The sequence below is a fragment of the Acomys russatus genome, chromosome 7 (genome assembly GCF_903995435.1).
Source record: "Acomys russatus chromosome 7, mAcoRus1.1, whole genome shotgun sequence".
In the NCBI taxonomy this organism is placed as follows: domain Eukaryota; kingdom Metazoa; phylum Chordata; class Mammalia; order Rodentia; family Muridae; genus Acomys; species Acomys russatus.
Window position 1 is genome coordinate 15755729 of NC_067143.1, and position 23075 is coordinate 15778803.

The 23075-nt window shown below is 40.3% G+C and overlaps 1 protein-coding gene across 2 annotated transcripts in view; it reads left to right on the top strand.

Annotated features, from left to right (window-relative positions):
• Window positions 1-22593, top strand: part of Gabrb3 (gamma-aminobutyric acid type A receptor subunit beta3) — a 234308-nt gene extending 211715 nt beyond the window's left edge. For both annotated transcript variants that reach the window (XM_051148644.1, XM_051148643.1), the window contains exons 7-9: window positions 9711-9863; window positions 13177-13421; window positions 21480-22593. In XM_051148644.1, coding sequence (XP_051004601.1) covers window positions 9711-9863; window positions 13177-13421; window positions 21480-21821 — 740 coding nt within the window. In that variant the 3' untranslated portion in view covers window positions 21822-22593. The remainder of the gene's footprint in view (window positions 1-9710; window positions 9864-13176; window positions 13422-21479) is intronic.
• The last annotated feature ends 482 nt before the right edge of the window (window positions 22594-23075 follow it).

Sequence of the window (23075 nt, forward strand, 5' to 3'; positions counted from 1 at the left end):
TTAGCTATTGGAACCAAATTGGAGATGATATGCTATAAAGAAGCTAGAAGTGCGTTATAGGTTCTATAAAAATACAGCTCCACTTTACATAAGGAACTTGTGAGTCCTTGGATTGTGATGTTTCTTAACATCCTAGAAACTGTTCCTCATAGACACATGCCACACTGTACTGTAAGTTATCTGTCTGTAGTATCCAAACAGTGACTTAATACCATCTCATTATATTTTAGAAGGATTTCAATGTCTATGTCTTGTTTTAATTGGGTTATTAATATGAGAGTACAAACAGGTGAATATTTCTTACAGTCACATTACAGAAAATATGGATTAGATGCATCTGTGTTTTTCTGAGAACATTTAGAGGAAGCTTCATCCAGCACAGTGTGCTTTTGGAAGAAAAAATATTTTGAATCAAAGTCAGGAGGTCAGAATCTTTGCTTGTAACAAGAATGAGTTATAGAAATGTGTGCAGGGCATGAGAATCACAGAGCAGTTAAAGAACTGGATTTAAGGAAATGCTGAATTAAGGAGATCTTAGCCAATGTGCCTAGCTCACATTGGAGGCGAATTCTAGGCTTCCACTTCACCAGATCAGGCCTCGTCCTCCACACTGGTTCTGAGTGTCTGTCCTACAAACTGCCAAAATTTCCGATGTCCAGTTTTTGACAAATCTAAAATTTACCACTAATTTCTTTTAGTGTTCTTTGCCCTGAAAGTTTAAGATTTCTGTGAGATCTATAGAGAGGAGATTGTTTTATATACCTCTTTAGCTGTGTGATATTTTGACTTTCTTTTCCCCCCGAGGTGTAATTGGGTAAGGGCATTCTGACTTTACTTCAAAAGACTGTGAAATATGGAGAAGGACCGAGATATCTGACTGATGGTGAAACTGATTAGTTTAGAAAGGAATTAAAAATCAGTTTTCAGAAAGGCTGTCGTGCTTCTTCACCAGGAATTATGGCAAAATGAGCGTCCCTTAAAGTCTGCATGTTCCACTGTTAGTTAGTGCACTCCAGAGAGTTTATTCATGGACCTCAAAGCTTTCATTTTCCCTGAATTCACATTGCCAAAATGTTGCCATTAGTCCTTTATTTGTAAAGACGTTATAGGTATAGAGAGACGACGCAGAAAGATGGGATTACCACCTGTGTCCTCATTACGATTCAACCCCATTTTGAAGTCAATGAGAAATTGCCCTTCCTCCCTCCCTCCTTTCCCCATTTTCTTTCTGTAGGAATCCTTGCACAACCTTCACCTTCGTTTCTAAGCTGGACTCCACTTCCAATTCCTGGGCCGTAAACAGCATGCTCAGAGCATGCATGCAGCTTGTGCCAAAGCACAGCTGGAGTCTGAGCGTGCTGCTATGAAATCATTTGCCTGTAAGTCTCCTGACGTTTGTCTCATTCCAGAAGCCACGAATTTTTAAAAATTCATTACCTTACATCCTTATAAAAATATTTTTTCTAGTTGCATCATTTGGGGTTACCTTTAAGACTCTAGCAAACATATTTAAATATGCTCAATGGTAAGAACGCTTATTTTAAAAAAAAAAAGAAAGAGTAAAGAGAAGAAAAATATGTACTTATTGACAATATAATACACCTTTTATGTGATATCAGTTAAGGCATATAATTCCCAGTAGTAGACACGTAGTAGATTTTATCCTTTTTATCAATTGATGTATTGATATAGTCATGTACTATACAATTCACCCATTTATAGTCTACAATTCAGTGGTATTTTATATGAATCTGCATGCCTCTGAAACCTTGAGCACAATCAACTTTAAATTTTTACTGCTCCTGAAAGAAACCATGTAACTTTTAGTAGTCATCACCCCCCTTCCTTCCTTAAACCCAGACTTCCACTAACCCATTTCCCTTCTCTCTGTGTGTGCCTATTCCATGCACTTCACACGGCAGAGTTCTTTGTAAGTGGCTGCTTCTGACTAAGTTGGAGTTTTTTTTGTTGTTGTTTTTTAGGTTCGCTCATGATGTGCTATATTCAATTTCTTGATTTGGTTTTATTGCTGAATAATAGTTCTATTGTATGAAGGGACTTGCCACTTCTTATCCTTTCAGCAATTAGTAAACATTTGGATTGTGTCTATTTGGGAACTATTTGTAATGAGATTATTGTGAACATTTATGTACGTTCAGATTTATGTGGATATTTTTTCTCTTTACTTGGTTACATTCATTTTTCATAATCTAATAATTTCATTTATTTTTAAATAATTTTACTTATTTGAATATTTCATATATATATATATATATATATATATATATATATATATATATATATATACACAATGAAATATGATAACATCAACCCTATATCCTTTCCTCTAATGTGTCCCTCTCCCAATGTAATGTCTTTTTTATTTTTTATTACCCACTAAGTCCAATTAGTGTAGCATATATGAAGCCACCCACTGGAGCATGGAAAACTTACCAGTGGCCACATCTTCAAAAAATGAGTGGCTCTATTTAGCTGCTACCACTTGTCAGTGGCTCCTTAGTAAGGACTGTACCCACCTCATCTATACTGTGATGTCAACTGCCAGGGTCTTGTATAGGTCTTTCATAGAACTACAGCTTCTGTGAGTTTATTCATACGGTAACAATGCACGTCATGTCTAGAACACATCATCTCATAGCACTCCTCTCTCTCCAAATCTTACATTCTCCTCCTACCTCTTCTTTGATGATCCTTGAGATTAATACAGGGGTCCCATTTAGGGCTGAACCCTCAGCCTCTTATTTCAACACTTTGACCAATCATGCATCTCTGTATTGATTGCTGCCACTACAAAAAGAAGTTTCTCTGACCAAGGCTGAGAATAGACCAAGTCTGTGCATATAAAGATAATGCAGTCAGAACGAAGTTATTTACACAATAGTAGCTGTGTTGCACTAACACCAATGGAGAGATCTTTCCTAGCAGATTGAGGTTGTAACTTGAAGAGTCCAGTGTTGGCTAAGACCATGAGTGTATTTTTCTTTAGGCTGATACAGTAGCCATCATGGAGGATGCCTTGCACTGGAATCAAGATTGATTTCTCCATGTCCTGTAACCAAAGTGTTATGTGTTCTCAGCCATGGGTCTTAACATGTAATTATGGTGGGTAACTAAGGACAATGTGCTGTTTTGGAAGCCTCTGGGTCCTCCCCGAACAGTACCCTGTAAGGAGATATCCCATGCCTTATACTGTGATTTTAATTTGATAATACATAAAATAAACATGCTTTTTATTCTCTCAAAAACTGCATTTGTGCATTTAAAAGTGGAATTACTAGTTCACCTGATGCTCTTACCTTTTGAGGACCTTTCAGCCTATTTTCTAAAACAATACAGGCATTTTTCATTGACATCAACAGCATATACCCAGTCTCTGTTGTTTCTATTGCAACTGTCCTAGTAGTAATAACGTGGTGTCTTATTGAGCATTTGACTTGCGTTTTTTTTCTGGTGACAAAACCAGCTGAGAATCTTTTCAAACAGCACATACCCATGTGTCTATTTTATTTAGAGAAATACCTATTCTAAACCTTTCCCCATGTCTCTCTTCAGTTATTTATCGGGGATAATTTAGGGGGGTAGCAAGTATTCTTTATATGCTCTCACCCAAATTCTTTATCAGATTCATGCCTTAGGAGTATTTATTTTTATGTTTAAGCTTATCTTTTCACTTCTTCATTTATAATCACTTTCAACATAATAGTTTTTTGTTTTAATGAATTGTAACTCATCACATTTTTTCTATTGCTACTTGTATTATCTTCCTGACGTTATACACAAAGAAACAAAGGGCCTATGAGACTGGACAGCCTCACAAGCTGGAATAATCTAAATAATCTTCGAAGCTGCACTGCCTGAGCGTCTGTGTCTGTGGTGGCATTACAGGAGCCAAAAGTACACTTTCCCTGTGGAAGACTCAAAGGACACTCAGCCTGTGTATTTTCAGCTTGAATTCCATTTTCCTTTTTTTCTCTCTTCCACTTCATGTGCTTCCTTTTCTCTCTTTTATAGATTTTTTTTTAGCACATATTGAAGTGAGTAGTAATGAAAAAAGAAAATTAATCACACTATCCTGTCCCCTCCCCCTTTTTTTATAAGTTGTGACTGGCGGCTTAGGTTGGCCTTGAACCTCCTCCTGAGTGCTGGAATTGCAGTTATGCACATTGTGCTCAAAGTACACTCTTTTAAATTGGGGGCTATATTACCAAATCAAAGGCAACTTATAAGTGAATAAGGATGCATGATAAAGGACCCAAGAATACCGCTGGTGCTCTTTTGAGAAGGTAGTGATGAGATTCTTTTAGCAGCTGCCTGGAAAATGAAGAGGCACACGTGTCTAGACCCACTCTGCATCAGCTACAGAAATACCATCTTGTTACTTTATGAATACCCTGGAATGGCTGCTATCAGTCTACAAAGCTAACTTGGCAGTGTATGTGCACATTTTTAATGAGATCTTCAAAAATATTGATGCCTAGAGAGTGATGTAAATTTAGGAGGATTAGAGGTCCAGAGCCTGGTTTTGGCATAACTCTCAATGCATCTAGGGAGAAAAGGTTGAGATCAGCATCTTTGCTGGGTACTTTTGCCAAGCAAGCCCTGGCTTGGAACAGGATGCTGTGTGGGGACTGCACCTCTGCCTATTGACTCAGCATCTACTGGGGACCTTCCTATATCTGCATTGGCACACAGGCACCAGACTCTACATTTCTGCTGTCATCTTGGAGTTTCTAGTCCTGTGTTGAAAAGTGTCATCACTTTTCAATTTTAAACTATTAGCCATTGGCTATGATTCCTTGGGAATTTCCCCATAGATATAGCATTGCTAGGGTGTTTAACTTTGCCAATACCAGAACATGGTCTGTCAGAGCTACATGAGAACTTTTCCACCTTTTACAATGTGTATGAACTGGCAGTAGGCTTTACTAAAAAGAATAGCTCTAGTCTCTGATAATTCTTAAACTTACTATCATTCAGGGATCTTATTCCTGGCATCTTCTGGCTTTATGGGACTCTTTATCTTGTAAGCTTTTCTTCCCCTGCACCAGAAGGATTTACTTATTCATGACTATTGGATTTCATTGTGTGGGAAACCCAAATCACTAAATCCTATGTATGTGTGTGTTTAATGTAGTGTGTTCTTCAGACTTGCCCAGGCTAGCTTGGATTTGCCTAGGCTGCCTTTGTCAGAGCCTCTTGACATGGGTTGGGAGTTCTTGGCGATTGCTCTTTTCTTCATGCATGTGCTGTTCTTTGCTCATACCTGACACCGAGCAAGGTATAAGGCATGTGGTTAAATGCTAAAATGGCTTTTGAAAAATAGTGTTTCACTTTTTAGAAACAGAATGTGCTTGCTAGACAGATATTTTAGAAAAATAGTATACATTCTTAATTCTAAACTCTTTGTCTTTGTGAATATCCAGTTTTGAAACTGGATTAATGTTGTCTTTGTGCAAGTTTCTGATGACCCTGTAGAATTGAGTTCTGTCATTCTGTCTGTATCTCATGCTGACTGAGGGCAAACGTCTCACGCAATTTCAGTGGTTCTTTACTTCTTGTGTGTTCATTTCAGTTTGCATTGAAATAGTTTCTCTAAAATTAAGAAGTTTGATGGGGAAAATACAAACTTGAGAAATGCAGTCAACTACATTGCACTTAAAAATATCTGTTGCTCTTTCCTGGAAGAGGATTAAACATTCTCACTCACTCACTAGAAGGTGACAATGAGGTATGGCCCGGGAAATAGGCGGTAAGTATATGTGGCACCTCAGTCACAACATCCCATAGCTCTTGTAGAAAAATATGAAGAAACTATGTAGCTAGGGAATAAAAAAGAATTTGTTATTATAAACTACTGGGATTTGGGGATGTTTGTTACTGCAGCATACTGCCTGCTGAAACAAAAACTATTTTACCTGCAGTGGAGAAACAGGAGAGCAATTTATAAATGGCATGATCTGATATCGACATCAAATCACAAAGTAAGAGTCAGTGTTCCAATCACTTCATTAAGATCTCTTAAAACTGTCATTGAAGATTTAATCAGTGAAGATATCAAATGCTCTGTGTATTAAGCTCAGTTACAGAGTGTGGAGAATGAACTAAATGCTACTGTTTTCGCTGTATGTGGGTGCACTGATGCTGGCTTGTGATGCAGGCTTTTACTTAGCGCTGCAATTTCATTCTATCTTGGAGAATGTATGCCTGCCAACAATGATCTAACTTTGGTGAATATCAATAATTAGATTTTAAAAAAAAGGACAGCAATTCAAGAAGGTGACCACTGACATTTGGAGGGAGCACACAGCAAGGTGTCATATAAACTAAACTGTGTCAAGACCTTCCAATGTGACTAGGGGATAGGGGCTATGAATCTGCAGTCAGGAAATCATGAACACATATGGGGACAGGGAAAATATCCTTGACTAGACAGTGGTTTGCTTATGCAGAGGCATGGTAAAAATTAAAGCACATTCATTGTGGGAATATGAAGGAACCTTCATTCCCAAGTATTTAGTCAGTTTGGCAATGCAGGAGAGTTTTGAGTATGGGGTACTGTGGCATTCTTCTGTGGATCTGAAATGTGTGGATGGAGTGGTGGGTTTTGGCCTGCAAATGCCATGTCTGCATGGGAATCCTAAGTGGCTTAACATGAACACACGCCATAATTACATGGAATGGGCAGTACATCTCTGCTGGCTCTGTTGCTGAGGATTTTCAATCAATTGATAGTGTTTGAAAAATGAAACAAAAATTCGGTGTAGAATTTCACCTTCTGAAATAGAAGTCCAGTGTGGCAGCATAGTCTTGTGCGTTCTATCTCCAGAGGTGTAGAAAAATGTTGTCAGAGACGCCACTGGAGCTAGAACTGGCCACGGAGTGCTTTCCAGAAGACCTGAACCCCTGCATCCAAATGTACAGCAATCACGAGGGAAAAACAAATGGAGAGATACAATTGCACACAAAATGTCCCCATTCAAACCCATTATAAAATTTAAACCATGCAACCAGGGATATGGTTACCTATAATCCAAGTGAGGATTTATATGGACAGGTATAAAATGAAAAGCTGAAACAAGAAAAGTTGAAATGAGACAGTAGTTATGAGATACTTAATAAGAGTAAGCACAGAGAACAAATAAATACATCAGAAATATTCAGCTAAAGAAATTAAGGTTGGAAAATGTAGCTCAGTGGTAGTTCTCTTACCTAGAAAGGATTGAAATGGCATGTTTTATCATATGAGAGTGGATAAAGGTTAAGAAGTGCTCGATATTGTCACACTTGCAAGGTGGAGGTAGGAACTGGAGAAAGTGGTTATTGGGACAATGCAGACCAGGCTCCTTTTGCAAAGTAAACTAGTAACCCTCAAAAAAGCCCCAAGCACTGGCCTGGCAGTACTAGATAAGAAACCTAATGCAAGAGCTCTGCAGGAAGTTCTTCTCAAGAATATTGTTTATAGTTTCACAAAAATGGAAATCGCCTAACTCTAAAATATTCAGAAATTCTATTTATAAACCATTTTTCATGTATATGTATTTTGTGATAAATTGGGAGGAATTTGAATTGTGTTTACTCACTTTTTGTGTCATTTATGACAGTGTTGATGTTATGTTGACAATGTGATATGTGCATTTGATCAGACCTCGCAAAACAAACTAAACAGATAAACAAGAAACAGCAGGGGGAAGTTCCATGCAGCTAGGCTTTAAATGCTGAGTTTATTAAACTGATTGTTTTCTTTTTATATAATTCAGGCTAGAAGTGTGGTTAACAGTGAAGTAGACAGTAAGTGGCTAACACCAGCCATCTTCACATAAAATAACAGGCATATGAGTAAGTGTTAGGACTGCGGGGACAAACATACAGGGGCAAGGAGCAAAGTGTGGAGAAGTCATGGACAGGCAGTGGGAGGGGAAAAACCTGCCAGTCTCGAAACAAAAGTGAGTTAAGAAAGTCAAGATCACCTAAAGCTTAATTTGTAGGCCACAGCTTTTTAAACGGATGTTTTCTACGGTAAATGGGTTCTTAAATGTGCAGTGCCCAAAATTAACTCAAGGTCAACTGTATAATGAACCCATGGTATGTGTTGCAGTGCTCTGATGTGTTGTATTGCACAGCTTCCATGTGGCTTTAGTTCTGCCTACACACATGAGTTCGCACTGTGCACGCTGTCACACCACACAGTGGTGACTGAATGCTTCCTAGAACACTCGGGCTCAGATTCAGGACCGTATAGGTTAGGAACTTCAGTGCTGTGACTGCACATACTAAGTTGTCTATGTTGTAGAGACATAATGATTTAACTGCAGAAGACAAAAGATTTTTCATATTGTCAAACCATTATTCTTCCAATGTAAGTATCAAACTAATATATATTTGAATTGTGTTTCAGTGTTTGGTTTTTAAAACTGTTGTTTGGGTTTCATAAAAATCATTAAGTAAATGTGTTTGCTTGAGTTTAAGATGGAATTCCTAACTTTCTAAGGCGGCCTTAACACATGCTTCTGGTACTTTGTACATATGTATGTGAAGTGTTGTTGGAGCTCTGCACATAAGACATTGCTTGACTGTTAAACCATCCAAGATGCTCTTTACCTTGCAGCATCGATATTCAATCAGAATTCAATCCGTTATGTCCCAAACAAGTGTGTCCATCTCACTGGTGTGCAAAGATGCTTTTTTCCATCAATAACAAGTAAATCTACACTCATCAAAGATTTGTTTTAAACTGAATCTCTTAGTGACTTATTGTCACTAAGACAATATACACCTGTATACTTGAAAGCACATAAGCACTTCTCAGGCAAGAAGAGGTAATGAGAGAAAGTCTAAGAATGCCTGGTTAGGCCATCTTGGGATGAGAGAGCCCGGCCCCTAAACAGATTGGTCAAGAGGTACGTGGCCAGAGGTCCTGTGGCATTTCTCTTTCATCAGTCTCATTCCAATCCAGGAGACAAGGAGCTGAGACAATTGCACCAAGTGCAGCTGGCAATGTGGTGTTGAAATGCGCAGGAGAACACATAGGTTCCACTTGCTTTATTGTGAGGAAACCAGATGAAACTGGGGGACTAAATGTCCTGTTAATGGGGCACCTGATGGCTCTGCTTTTGCACCCCTGATGGCAGCAGTGGTTAGAGCCCAGAATACCAATCCCAGAGTGATCATTGGAATTCACACGCTAGAACATGCTTCTCTCAGGTTCTCCTTGGTGCTATTGCTGTGGCCATCAGGGCACCCTAGTGTGCACTGCAGCTCTCTCTGCACCTGCATCTGTTTTCCACCCCTCTGGCTCTATGTGTATTTGAACTATCCTTTCTCCATAGCCTAGAGCCAGTGGCTCCAAGCCGTTTCTCCTAGTAAAGTCTTGTCCCAGTTTTTCCTTCTTTACAATGGATAAAAAAGGGACAGTCATCAATGAAAAACTGAACAGCACATTTGCTGCTATTCTGTACTCCATGCCTAAAACCTCCCAGACAGACCTCCTTAGAGCAGTACACTCATTGTTCCTTATCTTGCAAACTGATATACACTCCTTCCTCCAGGACCCTATTGATACCATGCCAAACTGAATGGCAGTAGGTGGCTCCCCAGTTCCTGGAGTTTCTAGGTGTGTGCTGTTGACCCTTGCAAGTTGGAGCAGACTGCCTGCCACGGCTCTTCACTGTGCCCTTGTGTGTTTACTATAGGTGCCTATCCTCGACTCTCATTGAGTTTTCGGTTGAAGAGAAACATTGGTTACTTCATTCTTCAGACGTATATGCCCTCAATACTGATCACAATCCTCTCGTGGGTGTCCTTCTGGATCAATTATGATGCATCTGCTGCCCGAGTTGCTCTGGGTATGTGCTACTGTTAAGTCCTATCTAAAATGTACACTAACCACATCATTACAGTATTAAGGGAATTTAAAAGCCAGAGTTCAACTGGAATTTCTGGATATCATGACACCAGCCTCACCCATATAGTCACATTTTATCTTGAAACAGTAATTTCATGCATGAATCCCTTGATGTGTTAATTTAATTATAAGATTGAAATGTGAATTTCCATGCCCATGAAAGACAAAATATGTTTTCAGAATATCTGTATCATATAACTATTTTTGACATTTGATTTTAAAGTAAAGATCAGTATTTCCTGGTCAAAAGGATTCTACGGACACAAGGATTTGATTAATGTGAGATTTTTTTTTTTTTTTTTTTTTTTTTTCAAGTCAGGAAAATAAATCATCAAATATCACAGCACATAATTGAAATTACACAATTTAATGAGCATTAAAATAAGTGACTAATTATGAGTCATTCCCAAGAACCCTAGTGAAGTTTGCTTTCCATTGGTTATACAATGATGAACTTATTAGCTGATATACACTACATCTTAGAGGTTTTGACAACATTTGTAAGATTTGCCTATTAAGGGAAAACATATTTTTCAGTTGTCCTCTGTATAAAACCGTACTCTGATAGAATCAAGTGTACAAAAGCTAAGAATTTTATATTAAGATTGTTATGTATTTCTAAAGGATATGGTTTTTAAAAATTTAAGTTTCTGAGCAGCTGGCAGAGGTCGCCTGCTGCTCTTACTTTTTCATGTTTTCAACATCACTAGATCACTCTTCTCTGCACTAGTTGATTTTTTTTTTTACATTTGCAAAATTAAGAGAGATAATGAATTTATTGGGGGTAGTACCAAATATCACAGTTGTTCATGTATACACTTTGAGGTTCTTTCTATACGGAAAAAAATGTAAAGAAGTGAAAAATTACTGGGACCCCCTGTAAGCCTGGAGAAGACTCATCTACACTGAAATGTCAAGAGCTTCAGGATGCTGAACAGTTGGTACAGCAATTAGAAAGAACCAAAGAGATGGAATTATCCAGTATTGCAAGGGATGAAACATATCGGATGTGACTGACCTTCTAAACTCTGCCAGATACTACAAACTCTGGCCCTGCTTACTTGTACAGTATCACAATGTGAAACAAGTCGTCTATAGTAAATGGATGAGAGCAATCCAGCTTTGTCCTGGTTAAGTAACTTGCTTTCACGTTCTCTTCATATCTGTCTGTTTTAAGCCAAACTCAAGTCTTAATGACTCCGCTGGCAAGGTGTTAGTCAGACAAGCATTAGAGGCCCAGGAGGCAGGTGCCAGGGTAGAATAAAACGGGGATTTACAGAAGTCCAGAAACCCTGATTCCCAGAGGTCCACAGACAACTGTTTTCCTCAGAGCAGCGGGGCCTGTACAGGTAAGAACCTAGCAGGTCATTTGTGTTAGCACCCTCAAGAGGGGATTATGAAGTTTTTTGGTACCCTGATAGTTTTTAAAAGAGAGCCATTGTGAGAGACTGACCTTGCCCTACCACGTGACTTCTTGAGTTATGATATCATCTTCCCCACTCCATGCACATCCACACGATGCCATTGACCACAGTAGGCCACCAAGGGGGCATCCTTTGCCATTGCTGTGCAGATAGACGCTGCTGAATAGCTCTTGGTGAACGTTGCACATTTTTTGAAGAATGGTGAGAATGTCTAATTTTTTAGCTTTTTTTGCATGGTGTTTTCCACATTTATTTGTAAACTGTAATTATCCCATTGCCGCATTCAAAGTTTTAAAAAGTCCCCAGGTGCACATGAATGTAATGTTAAAGGGAGCCTTGAAATATTCTGACATCTGAGATTTCCAAACATTTCACCACGAGCAACCGTGCTTTGCAATTATGCATAAAAATAGTTTCTTGGGTTTTCTGTGTTCTGTGCTGTTGGCAGTCTCTCAGGGGCAGGGACAGGAGAGGGACCTTGTCTCTCTGCTGCTTTCCTCGTATGGAGGGCTGAACTCTACACCCCAGCCCAGCTCTAGGAAACACAGGGTGAACAAATATGTTTCTGAGAGCAGATGGGCATCCAAAGGCCTACAAACCAAGACAATAAACATAAGTTGTCCCCTACAACCCTGGTTCTACCCCAGAAATTGTACAGTCACATCACTGGTGTGTGTGTGTGTGTGTGTGTGTGTGTGTGTGTGTGTGTGTGTGTGTTAGTGAAGATGAAAAAAAAATCATTGCCAGTCCCTTTCCTTTGGGTGCCTCTTGAGGAATAAATGCTAACATGAGAATTCACGGCAACAGTTTTGCCCACACTCAGAGGTATTGGTTACATTCAACGGAACGGCTGGCCTAAAGGGCTGGGCGCCTCCTTTAACGTCTTACTTTTGCAGCAGAACAGGCTAAGGCAGGTTCTAAGCTTGTTCTTGCTGTGGCACTCAGTGGTTAGTGATCCACACAAACACAACTTCCCTCTGTTCAACAAGCGTGAGCCATAACTCTACCCAGCATGCCCTTCACTCACTGCAGCCTCAGATCACATAATTTGTAATCTCTGTATAGAAGGAAGTGTGTCTCATATGCTTATGTTGTCTTAAGGACTATAATCAATTGCCCTACACATTTTATATATATCCTTTGTACAGAACTATGTGAGGAACTATGTGGTGCCAGAACATGAGAAACTCTCGCAGATAAGAGAAGAGTTAGCACGTTTCCCTCTGAGCTACCCAGAGGGTAGCTTCCTACCCAGATTGTGTGCACTTGTTCCTCCTTGAGAGAAATGGTTCCAGAGTGAATCTGCCCTCTTGGCGTGGCATAAGTGGACCTTCCTCCTTGAACTTAAAACTGAGCCTCCCCTTCATCAATAAAAAGCCCCTCAACCTCTGCTCTCAGAAAGGCCTGGAATAAGACAGGCAGCCACTCCTACCTTCCCTGCGACCAGGTTCCTGCAGCCATTAGCCACTGTCAGCTCCCTAGTGTGTTGTAGCCAAGCACTCACTGCTTATGTTCTAGTCTGGGACTTCCTGCATTTCTTCTAACATTCAAAGGGAGCAAATTCCTCCTAGATGGCCTAGACATCTTGCCTTTTACTCACTCTCTCTTTATATATATGCCCTGCAGTGTGTATGGGGTAGCTGGGTGAGGCCTGTGCAGGCTTGCTTACCGAGTGGAGATACTTACTCACATGCTGCTCCAAAGGGTGATGTGTCGCCACAAGACACATCAGTTATTCCAGTGACGTTCAGTCTGATGTCTTAGAGAACCTTGCATTGGGAGCATAGCTGGGACGTGGGCTGAGGTACTCATGCTGTTTTTGCTTCCTAGGGATCACCACCGTGCTTACCATGACAACCATCAACACTCACCTTCGGGAGACTCTACCCAAAATCCCCTACGTCAAAGCCATTGACATGTACCTGATGGGCTGCTTTGTCTTTGTATTCCTGGCCCTTCTGGAATATGCCTTTGTCAACTACATCTTCTTTGGAAGAGGGCCCCAAAGGCAGAAGAAACTTGCAGAGAAGACAGCCAAGGCCAAGAATGATCGTTCCAAGAACGAAAGCAACCGGGTAGGCTCTTTACTGCCTGGGCACTCCAGCCATGCAATACCTGGCCTTCTGGTTCACTTCCAGGGAGCTGGCCAAGAAGTCCTGCCCATCATGCTGTTAAATGCTCCTAGGCCAAACTCCAGCATTCCCATCAAACAAACATTGGAAAAGGTGCTAGAGAGGCTCAGCTTCCCTTCCCACTGTCCTTTAAAAAGAACAGAGGAGGATCAGAAGTGGCCAATACTCTGAAATGTAGGGCTCTCGCCAGACATGGGAAAAGTCATTTTCTAAAATAACTCAATATTCCTTTAGTTGTAAGATTACCAGTTCACTTATCCAGCCTGCTCATGTGGTGTGCAGTGCAGTAAGCAGTCGCTTCACTGGTCCAGCCTTCTTATTGGCCACAGTCACAGAGGGAGAAGCGTGAAGGCTCCAGGCAATGTAGGCTCAGGAGATCTGCAGAGCACAGCAGAGCTTACCACTCCACCAGAAAGCCAGAGCCCAGCTCAGGAATGCTCACCTGCCAGTCACAAAGGGGCTCGGCATTGGCTACATTTGCTCATAAAAGCATTATGTTATTATAATGAGATCTTGATGAAATGTTATAGTTTATATAAAGGTTCTTCAGAGTACCCTTTTATATTTTTCATCTCAAAATCTCAAGAATTGATTTCAACCAGTTTAAAGATTTCTTCTTTCCTTCCTTCCTATTTATTTATTTATTTATTTATGATGCCGTTTAATTCATCTTTTCAAAGATACATAGTTTTCAAGCCCTTGGAGATTTCCTTTAATTCTCCTGTGTACTTGGGCCAGCATGGATGCCTAACACTGCCTGACCCAGGGTGGCAACTGTTTATGAATGGCTGTACTTGTCAGTGAGTGGAAATGGCTTCTTCTTATCTGTGAAACATAAATGAAGTTGGTCTCTGAATAGAACTATGTTTTCCACAGACAAAATTATCTTCAGTATCTTACTGGAAAATCTACTCTGTGCCAGACTGCTATGTTTCTATGGAGATCACACCATACTATGAATACACAATATGTCTTGGCCTTGTTGTTTCCAAGGAAACTAGAATTAATCACACCGTGTAGTCTCTGGCCACGCATATGTACAAATGCATACATGAGCAGTGTTCTTTCTCAGTTCCTGCGGTAAATAATAACCACAGCTTTGTTTCCTTCTCTCTAAATGAGACTGTTTAAAACAGTCAACTCATTATGTTCAGAAACATGTTTTTGAACATGAAGTACAAAATTTAGAGAAAAAAACTCAAACCTGTAACATTCACAAATTAAATTATCGGAATGTAGAAAGAATATAAATTAGATGCAGACAAAATTTTAATTTGGCTTATGAGTGCATTTTCAGTGTTTTCCCTTAAATCTTGTTTCTCTCTCTTTTTTTTTTTTCTCCTTCAGTTTCAGTGGGGCCTTTATTATTTTTTTAAATATATGATTGTCATTTAGTCCTTAGATTTTTGAAGCCAGCATATAAACATCAGGTATTCTCATTTTCTATGTCTATTTGATGCGTACAGGGAGGTATTAAAAATTATTCCTCCCTCACTAAATAATTTAGTGATGTTTAAGTAGAAATAGACTTCCCCAAAAGTTTGTAGAAATGGATGAGTATGAGAAGCAGAGAGCCACACGCCTCATACCACACAGAGCAGGCTCAGCATAAGGGATACCCTGTGACGGTCTATTGAAGCAGTCTCATTTTAGTTCTCAATGATGACACAACGTCACAGGCTGCAGTTTTCTCTCACAGGGAAACTGTCAGTGTACGGCAGGGAACCCGCTTCTTACAGTCATTCCTGAGAAAGATGCTTGCCCCTTGGGGTATGTCATATGCAGAGAGTGCCCTGGGGATATTGCAGGCATCAGCTGCCAACAACCACTGGAGGGCTATTACTGACCCTGCTGTAAAACCGCAAGTAGGTTTCTCATATACTTAGTGGTTACACAATATGTAAGCTTAGCGGGTGATACATAAATGCTTAGAATGTTTCTATATTCCTTCACTTTTTCATTTGGTACAGTGTAAGCCTCTTAACCTTGTTCGTCTAAGTAATAAAGTGGAGCTCTGTTTATTGCCAAGTTTCCTCTATCCCCGAGAGCAAGCCTTTGGTTAGAGTGTACATGTTACATTTGCAAATCTTGTGATATCTGATGAGTTGACCAGTACGCATGGTATTTTAATGTCATGATATGATACACCCATAATTCTGTATGTGTGTGTGTGTGTGTGTGTGTGTGTTTTGCTGGCAGTTGATCCTATACCCCCCAGGTGTGCTATGCAGAGACATAATTTTTATAAAGAAATCAGATTCCTAAACTCAGTATTATCCTTACTAAGCAAGTAGATCTCATGCCACCCTCAAATGACAAATCGTGTCTTGTTCTTACTTAACTGGAATGTGGAAGGTGAGTGAAGAATGAGATAGCCGCTGAGTACCAATCTATTGACATACTCTAAAGAAGAAAATCTCTCATGTGCTATTTTCTGGATGAGATGATTTTAATTTTGGATAGCTGCACCTGTCTGGGTTCAGAGCAGAAGAAAAATCTACATTGAAATCATTGTCTCTAAATTTAGTCAGTGTGCACTGGACCCTTCAAAATAACAAGAATTCATGAAATAATTTAAAAATTACAAGCCACCTGTCATTCTGTAAAAAGTACTTCATCCTTAGATCCCCTGTAGTCAACTTATTTTTATTTTGAGGTCTACATTCTAGAGGTAAAGATGAGAGGAAGAGATCACTGTCTCTTTTAGAAACACTGATTTTAAACTGAGATTTCTAAAAGTTAATACATTTTAATACCCTTTAAGCTTTTCAGAGAAAAAAGACAGTGATTTTCTGCACATTATGTCATGTTTAAATGAAACCAGTGGGTTGTAAATCCATAAGTAAAGAAGCCAAGCTACTTTAAACTAAGGTCTTAACTTCACCATATGTTTGTATTTTTTTCCCCACAAGAATAAGTATTATTTGTGATAGTGTTTCCATTGCAGGGCTTCAACCTTTCTGAAGTAAGGTTGTGCAAAATAATGTCTCAGGAAAGTTCTAAGGTTGCTACAAGCTTGTCATAAATATTCAGAGAAGCCAATGACCAACTGGTCAAGTTTTCTTCTTTAAATTGAAAACTATTAGCAAGGATTCTAAAGAAGCATGGCCGTCCTCGGACTAAGCTTCCTTCACTGATGTTCAAAGAAACAGATTCCCACCTGTATTAGATCATTATAAAATGTAGCCATGTCCTCCATGGGGTCTAAGGAAGAGAGGGGCAGGTCCCCTTCTGTCAGAGGTCTAGGGAAGGGAAATAGTGAGGAAGAAGGAGGGAGGGTGAGAACAAGAAGAAACAAGTGAGGGAAAAACAATCGGGATGTAATCTGAATAAATTCTAATAAATGTTTAAAAAAAAAAAAGATATGTACCTATATGCCAAAACATCAACCTTATTTCTTATTTGATTTCTGAATTGCAACATATGTCATCTCTACTTCTCCTTTATTCTGTTAACTTACTTCATGATTAACATCTTCTCTTTCTTCAGCAAGCAGTCAGTTGTTCTTCTCTGCAGAGTCTTTTTATTTCTTCCATATCAGTGTTGCATCTTGCTTTAGTCATTCCATGCCCTGAACCACTGTTTTAGTCACTGTCCTCTCATTCCTCAGCACATTCTCTGAAAGGTAGGATCCGCCCTGCCACATGATTGTTCATTTGGATTCTGTTTTTTTTTTTTAATGGACTTTTCATATCATGTTTTTGATAATTAGAAATGTTCCAAACTCTTTTGTAAAATGTATTTGTTGATTTTTGGAAGTTCCCACCTACTAGACTCCTTGAGAGGAGTCACTGTCTTCATCTTCATGGTTCATAGCCTGGCCCATGCATGACCCTAATCGGAAGCTGGTGTCTATTTATATTTTGCATGAATGACCCTGAGTGATGCAGAGCCCTTGTATATGTCCTTAGTGAGGCACTGGGGTGGTCCACAAGCCCTTCACCTCTCTGTTTTCCTCTTTAAAAATAGCATGGGCTATGAGGAATATTTTCCTATAGCTGCTAGTGTTTCCTGTGTGGTTTTCTGCCTTGCAGGGAAATAGTGAAGCTTTCTGTGCTGGTAACTAAGTTAACGAATGATGTATTATTATGGGAAAGAATAAGTTCTGCATTAGCACTTTAAGAAGTCAGTGTCTCCCTCTTTAGGGTGTTCTCAGACTCAATGTCATGAACAAAGTCGTTTTTAAAATGCCAGCTTGCCATGAAGGTAGATCAGTTTAAAATGTTGAACATAGAAAAAAAATCAAATTTACGCATTTAATGAGGCCCCCTCACTTCATCTAAGGACATAGCGAGTGAGTGAGTACACTGAGTACACTGTCTCCATGACTTAAAGCCAGGTATTGGATAAAAAGATGTCCATCTTCATGGCAGTCAAATGAAGTAATGAAATAAACTAAGCCACAGGGCCCACCTGGCTGAGTCCTTTCCCCACCACTCTGCAAGTAGAGATGTCTTGTGAGCCACAGGCCCTTCAGTCACTGACCTGCTCACTCCCTTATGCCATAAAGCACTGTCTACTGTACCGGGAAGAGACTTGAACACTAGTGAGACAGGCTCTGGCCTGCACATGTGCTTTTAACTCTCCTGTATGCAAGGACCAGCTTAGCCCTCTCTTCCTGGGCTACTTCTTGCATGCTTCCTTCCAGTGGTAGGTCGGGTTGTCCCTTCTTAGGTAGAGTGAGTTGGCGTGGCTAAGATTCTCCCACAGCTGGACCTTGTTACTGCCCTGCTACAGTGGGAGTGAAGGGCACAGCCTTGCACTGTCCTCTTCTGTTTCAGCCAATCTATAATTCACCTGTCTGAGAAATCCCTGGGACAGTCTTCTTGGCTCTGAAGACAACAGACAGCCTTTGCTATTGAAAGGATTTTATTTGCTTATCATTCCAGGGGGAAAGAAAAAGGGAAAGAAACGAGACAACACAAAGTTCTGCCCAGTCCTAACTGTCTCAGTACCTCTAACATTGAACTATAAGTGCTGTTAACTCTCAGTTATCAAGTCTGGGTGGGGTCAGAGAATGGAACTTTCTCCTCCATTACAACTTCCAAGATAAAAGGCAAGCTTAGTGGCTCACACCTGTAATTCAAGCACATAGGAGGCTGAAGTAAGAGGGAACTGCCCTGAATTTGAGGCCATCCTGTGCCCCGGAGTGAGTTGTTGGTTAGCCTAGGCTAGACTGAGTCTGTGCTTCACAAAACAGAGGACAAAACCAGCATGCAATGGGATGGGCAAAATACAGAACTACTGCTGCAGCAGGCACACTAGACACCCAGAGAACAAAAGCAGAAAAAGGGCATCTGTCTGGCCTTCAGCACGTCTTTTCAGAGCTCAGATCCAGCTTTTATTCTTTATCCCCTGGTTGTGTACTCAACATCTGTTTAGAGCTTACTTTTCCAGTTGTATTCTAAAAGCATAGGCTTGGAGTTTCTTATCATGACAAACAGAAAACCTTACCAGACCAGGCTCTAATCGACCTTCCTTTCACTGTCAAGTGGCTTCTATTATTATCATTAAATGGTAGAAAGAGGATTATGACAGAAAACAAAAAAACAAAAAAACAAAAACAAAAAACAGCCAGTGCTGCACTCACCAACAGACACATATCATGGACCAGGAACTAGATGGATTCCTTATCCTGAGAACTTGAGTTTACTCAGCTAGTTTACCTTACACAAAATGCTTTACTTTGATGTGTTTTATCAAAATTATCTTTCTTTTTCCCCATCTTCTTTTACATAGCAGGCAAATGTACATCTCATATTTTTCCTGATCCTATAGCATTTTTGAGGTAATCTATGGAAGATTACCATAAATTTAACAGGGTAAAACAATGCTCAATTTTACCAGACACCTCTCAGGTCAAAAATCCTAGAGCAGTGGGGCTAGGATGGGGGCTGCCTTTTTTATACCAACTAAGTTTCTCTGAGATAACAATGCACAATTAGCAGGTGGCTGGACAGGTAGCTCTTTGCGTTATAGAATTGCTTGCCTGTCTTTTGCGACTAGTCTTTGCTGCTGTGGGCTGTCCTATTCCCTCTTAATGACCCTGTTCCTGAAGACTCCCGCCAAAGGCATGATGAGACTTTAGGCTGGGTTGTCCTCTGTTGACTTCTGCTTCTAGCTAGAAAGTTCTCTACTATGGGTAGGAAAGAATAAGGGATGCTATTATATTCACCCAATAATTCAAACTAAACTATCCTGATGACCACACCCTTAATTATGCCTACAATGTCCCCCTTGTAACTATCTCAGAAGCTCTGACACATGAGAATTGACCAATCTCGCACATAGTTAAGTTAACCTTGAGAGGTACTCTCAAAAAGGAATGTGATCAACTCAGTGGCAAGAGTCTGAGTGTCCTATACTGTCACAGCCCTTGCTGAGCCTTGGCCACTTTTCAGTTGGCGGCTGTAACGCGGGCTCTTTAACCTGCTCAGTGTTTCACATGGCTCCCTATTTCTTTCTGGGTAGGAGTCAGGACTCCTCCCTGCCCATCTTAACTATCTTCACATTCATCTTAATATCTTTAACGAGAGTAAGGGGTATGTATCTATAAGCTGGGAAGATTCAAAGTAATGTATCAATAAGTCTAAGTCGTTCTACAAAACAACTAGTGGTTCATGGAAAAATCAATTTAGTGCTAAAAAAAAAGGAGGGTGGGTGGGTGGGAGGGGGGAGGCCTAGGCTGTCCAGGGAAAGAAGGAAAGAAAGGAAAAGGGATACAGCCTTCCAGGGAAAAGACAGACACAGATGGAAGGATATAGAGCATATATTAATGAGTACTCAGGGAAACAGGCCATAGCAGCTACAGTCTGATCCCAGCTGGAACTCCAGCAGGGACCCTCAGCCACAGTTTCCCCAAGTTCCATGGTCCTTCAGCCACAGGGAAGCTGCTGAAACATTCTGTGACAAACCAGAAAAACACATAGCCCACACATAGCCCATTGGTGTTGTCATGGGAGGTCTAAAGATATATTTAGCAAACAATAAAACTTTATTATTTTGAAATTGACTTCATTGTGGAAAGAGACTTGTTACTTTATGTATGGCTCTTGCAAAAGAGGACTTCTGCCGGGGACACAGTTAGACAGAGACTCATGTCTGTATGTGCCCCAGCCATCACCATGAGCATCATTAGCATTATCCCTGTGCTTCCTCACAGTAGTTAAACCATCAGAGAAAAGGCTATCAGGCTGGAATGTGCTGAGAGAAAGAAAGCATACTTGGCAGATGTTGGCCCTGGGTCCAATGCAAGCATTCAGAAAAGAGCAAACTGCTTTCCTAAGCTACCCCTGTGTCTACTTGAAACCATAGCTGGAATCAAATGTTACATGTACTCTGCTATTCCTATTCATTCATACCTGAGAGAAAATGGAAGTTATCAGTGGGCACAGTAAGATGTTAGCAACAAGGCATGGTAAGAAAGTGGAGTAACCCAAACAATGTATTCCAAGGAAAGTTATGTGCGTGAGGCTGCCTGTCACAGTCTTTCCTGTGTGGAGCTCACCTCCATTTCTGATTGCAATGTCCAATGATTCAGTGCCCATGTAACTGGGAAGAGAGGGGGAGTGGCACAGGTACTGCGGCATTGCGAACTTGAGATGGTACCTGTTGGAGCATAGCCAGGAAAGGGAGGACCACATCATTTCTCTTCAGTGCATCGTTGTAAACAGTCACCTGCACATAAATGAAAGCCTAGAAGGGCTTTGCAGTTCAGCTTTCTCTTCAGTAGGGATTCTGATTCATGATGTGAAATATCACTTCAGTAATGTTCCCTTCTCTTTTCTGCAAGAACTTTCAGATAGGGGAAATGCACTTTTGTAAGCTTCAGTTAAATCTCCAAAATAGTATCTTCTTCTAAAACGAGGTGTGGAGCTGACACATAGCGTCTCCTCTACTCTATTGCATGGTTATGTAACATCATTCTGTCTGGAGCTTGTATATAGAAATCGGGTTAACCGCATGCCAGCCTCCTAAGAGTGTACGTTTTCTTTCCATTAGGTGGATGCTCACGGGAATATCCTATTAGGATCGCTGGAGGTTCACAATGAAATGAATGAGGTTGCAGGCGGCGTTGGAGACACCAGGAATTCAGCAATATCCTTTGACAGCTCAGGAATCCAGTATAGGAAACAGAGCATGCCCAGGGAAGGGCATGGGCGGTACATGGGAGACAGAAGCATCCCGCACAAGAAGACGCACCTTCGGAGGAGGTCTTCACAGCTCAAAATCAAAATCCCTGATCTAACCGATGTGAATGCCATAGACAGATGGTCCCGGATCGTGTTTCCATTCACGTTTTCTCTTTTCAACTTAGTTTACTGGCTGTACTATGTTAACTGAGTGACTGTACTTGATTTTTCAGAGACTTCATTTAACACTGAGTGAAATATTACCCTGCCTGTCAAGTTTTTATACCAGTACACACACACACACACACACACACACACACACACACACACACACACACACACAAACTGTATATATATGTGAACTTTCTCAGCATATATATAAAACACATGTGTATATGAGGATGCATGTGTATATGTTTATATACACAGGTGTGCGTATCTGTGTATGTGAAACAAATACGCATACATGCCATACATTTTGCAACTATGGACAATTTAACACAGGATGCATATTAAAGAAAGTCATAGCTTTTTTTTTTTTTTTTTTTTAATTGAAAGGGACAAGTATCTAAATATTATGCCTCAAGAATGAGGGCGTGAAACACAGTCATCCCAAAGTGTGTCTTTTATTATCATAAGTTAGATATTTTTGCTTACAAATCAGAAAGGAATTCTTAGTTCAGTTCACCTTTGGGAACTCCCACAGCCGTAGTTGTACACCTCATGTCATGTCTTTCAGTTTGCAGCCAAGGCTCGCTGGCTTCTCTGGGATGGGCTTGTTTCATCAGGTATGCTTTTCTGTAGTGGGTTAGCACGTGAGGTGAGTCGCTGGCAGTGCACTTACCTGACTCTTACTGGTAGGTAGCTCCCATGCTCATGTCTGAATGTTCATCTTAAACACTCACTGGGAGTAAATGGTGTCCCGCTGTAAGTACTCCACTGTCCCATACATGTGGGGAGTTTCTGTTAACATTAAGTGGGTCCAGCCTGTCTTGTGGGAGTACAGTGGCACATTTTGAAAATGACATTCAATCACTAGAAATGTGCTCTACATCTCGTCCAGATTTCTAGGTCTGCTATTTAACTGGAAGCATAGACGTCTCAGGTTCTTTGTTACTCTAAGGTAAAACCATCTAGAATGGTTTTCCCCCTTGCAGTTATGTTACCATTCTTATAACATTGTATGTTAATATAAATATATTTGCATAATATGCATACATATGTATATTACAAAGATTTTGTTTCTTCTGCTTGCTATCATGGCAGCATGCGACGTCATATTTTTCATTCTGTGATGTAACTACTTTCTGTTATCTAGAAATTAAGATTGAATCTAAAATGTTTCTACTGTTCACTTTTGGAAACTTAAGAAACATCTTCACAGCCTTTATTTCTGTACTGACATATCTCATAAGCACACCCAACTCCTCCTAGACTGACTAGGATTCTGCAGGAACATGACCAG